The 2,738-nt window shown below is 33.4% G+C and overlaps 1 protein-coding gene across 1 annotated transcript; it reads left to right on the top strand.

Annotated features, from left to right (window-relative positions):
• Positions 1-600: 600 nt before the first annotated feature.
• On the top strand, positions 601-2,271 carry LOC134231670 (uncharacterized). The gene has a single exon (XM_062713650.1). The coding sequence runs from the start codon at positions 601-603 to the stop codon at positions 2,269-2,271; it is 1,671 nt and encodes a 556-aa protein (XP_062569634.1).
• The last annotated feature ends 467 nt before the right edge of the window (positions 2,272-2,738 follow it).

Here is a 2,738-nt window from a genome sequence, read left to right as displayed (position 1 = left end):
TTACTAGTAAAAAAAAAGATAACGTTTTATCTTTAGTACTCTACGATCAATAAAACAGAAACATTAATAGACATAGAAAGATAAGAAAAATGGCGCAAATGTTTTCAAATCATTTGATCATGAACATACTTGCATTATTATTCTCATTATTTTTTTCCGGATAATTTGTTTTTCAAACACTCATTCTATTATGACATAGTTTATGATCAACATATTTATTCAATAAAAAAACAGAAATATTTATTGACATTTAAGTGTAAGAAAAATGTCACAAAGACTTGCACTCTGACTTTTTCCCGGATAATTTGTTATTCACTTGTGGGGGGAGGGAGGTAACATTCTTGTTTTAAAGAGAAAGTACATGGAGATAACGAACATTATTCAATCTCAAAGTCCATAAAGCAATACAAAATAAGAGCAGAGCAAACACGGACCTCCGAAACAGAACAATTTTACTACACATACATTTTTAAATTTGAATCATTTTACTTAGTATGAATATTAATGTCTATGAAAAAAAATATCTTTTTCATTGTAGATGTCCCCTGAAATAACACTTTGAACCTAGAAAAGAGAAAACAGATTCATGAAAGAAACACCATGAATAAGGATACCACAACACAAATCAAAGTACTTCAATGCTGTCAGTGTCAGAGGGATGTGGAATTCTACTGCAGACCATGTGAACAAAATTTCTGTATGCCCTGTAAGCAGGAACACGTTGTGTACCTCGATACCAAAGACCATGATGTTGTTATTTACCGTTTAAAGCATGGAGACTTTATAACACCAGAGTTATGTGATATACACCCAGACTGCAAATATAAAAGCTGGTGCAAATCCTGTGAATGTCTCATCTGTGATAAAAATGATAAACATCAAGAACATGAAATTCTGGATATCAAATTAGCCTGCACGATTCAAAGAGAGGAACACAAGGAAAGAATTATTCAAATTAGAGGTGAGAGTCTGCCACACAGTCGTGCGATCCTAGCGGGTCTCAAATCTGACGTGAAAAAAGATGTAAAAATTTTGAAAGCACAATTCTCCAGTATTCATCAAAAGCTAACGGCTAAAGCTGAAAACTTGAAAAAACTAATCGATAGGCATAGGAAGACACTAAATGATAAACCAAATACTTATAATACTTATACTACTTGTATATTGAAGCATCAAAAAATGAAGGAGTATGTGCAAAGTTACACGGAATTGGCAAACAAACCTGTAAAGTTTCTGTTGCTCATAAAGAAAACACCTGTCCCCAAGGCAATAGAATTTCCTATTAACATAATGTTTAGGTTTTTGAATGAAATCAGTATAAGAGACATGAATGACATTTTAGATGAAGTCAAAATCACAGAGGCAGGAAAAAGAAAAGTAAAAAAAGAACAAATGTTGAAACTTGTGCAAAAAGGTTTGTTAAAGAAGTTTGTTGCTGTGACTGACTTAATTCATGGTGTTCACATTTCTTTTGTGACACCAGATAAAATTTGGGTTAGTGATAGACGCAGTCTTATTTTGACCAATTCTAAAGGAAATATTCTACATCATTTCTATGATGTTAATAAATATTATGGAGTACATACTGTTAACAATGTTGGAGAGTTGATTTATGTGGACAAAGACTGGAACATTAACAAACTAAGTGCAGATAATACTACAAAATCGACGCTGATTCAGAGAATTGAACTATGGGAACCATGGTGTATCTGTCATTCTTCCTCTACTGAAGATTTGCTGGTCATGATGAGATATGATACAAGAAACCTTACCATTAATTCAGAGGTGAAAGTCATTCGGTTTAATGACAAAGTACAACCAGTACAAACCATCCAGTATGACAGCTCAGACCAGCAATTATATAGTGAACCTATCTATATCATAGAGAACCGTAATGGTGATGTTATTGTTTCTGATGCATGGAGTGGCTTGGTGGTCACTTACCATAATGGAAAGTATCGTTTCACTTACAGAGGACCACCAAAAGGATCAGCATTAGGATTCTTTATGCCACATGGAACCTGTGTAGATACATTCTTAAATATCCTGATCTGTAGTCGATTGGACCAAACAATACACATGATTGACAAGGACGGCCATCTCCTGTCAATTCTATCAATTTTACCAACAAAACAAGATGGGATGGTTGATCCATTGGGTATGGGCTATGACGAGAAAAATCATCTTGTTTGGATGGGATCAGTCAACAACAACATACTGTATGCATACAGATATATAGAACGACAAGATTATCTCGCAGATATTTCTTAAACTTTAATTTGCAAGAGATATACTGTTTACTGCGAAATTTCTCCTCCATTTTTTTCGCCCCTTTCCCCCATTCCCTTATGTGGGCGAATCCAAAACGGCATAATACTGCTTACTTGAATACTAGTAATAATACAGTCATGTATATATTTGATTGTACATATGTATTTTTTTCTGAGGCAATTTTAAACTTTTTTAGTGCAATTAATCATAAAGGTTTAAATTACACACAAATTTTGAATAATGTCACATTTTAACAGCAAAATAAAGCTCTAAAAAATGCAGTTTATATGGTTTTGAACATGTTAGAATATTTATTGCAAAGTGTCTAAATATTGACATCTTAAACATATACGTCCTACCGTGTTCATGTTCTTCTTCCTACAAGTATAGTCGTGGTGGACATTATTACCAATGACCTAAATAAAGTTAAAAATGAGGACTGATTGACTGATTGTTGCTTTGCATCC

This window comes from Saccostrea cucullata, unplaced genomic scaffold (assembly GCF_032062105.1).
Source record: "Saccostrea cucullata isolate Sc308-1 unplaced genomic scaffold, CSIRO_AGI_Scuc_v1 ctg12189, whole genome shotgun sequence".
Lineage (NCBI taxonomy): Eukaryota > Metazoa > Mollusca > Bivalvia > Ostreida > Ostreidae > Saccostrea > Saccostrea cuccullata.
The sequence above is the reverse complement of the archived record's forward strand: the minus strand, read 5'-3'. Positions and strand labels throughout refer to the sequence as shown.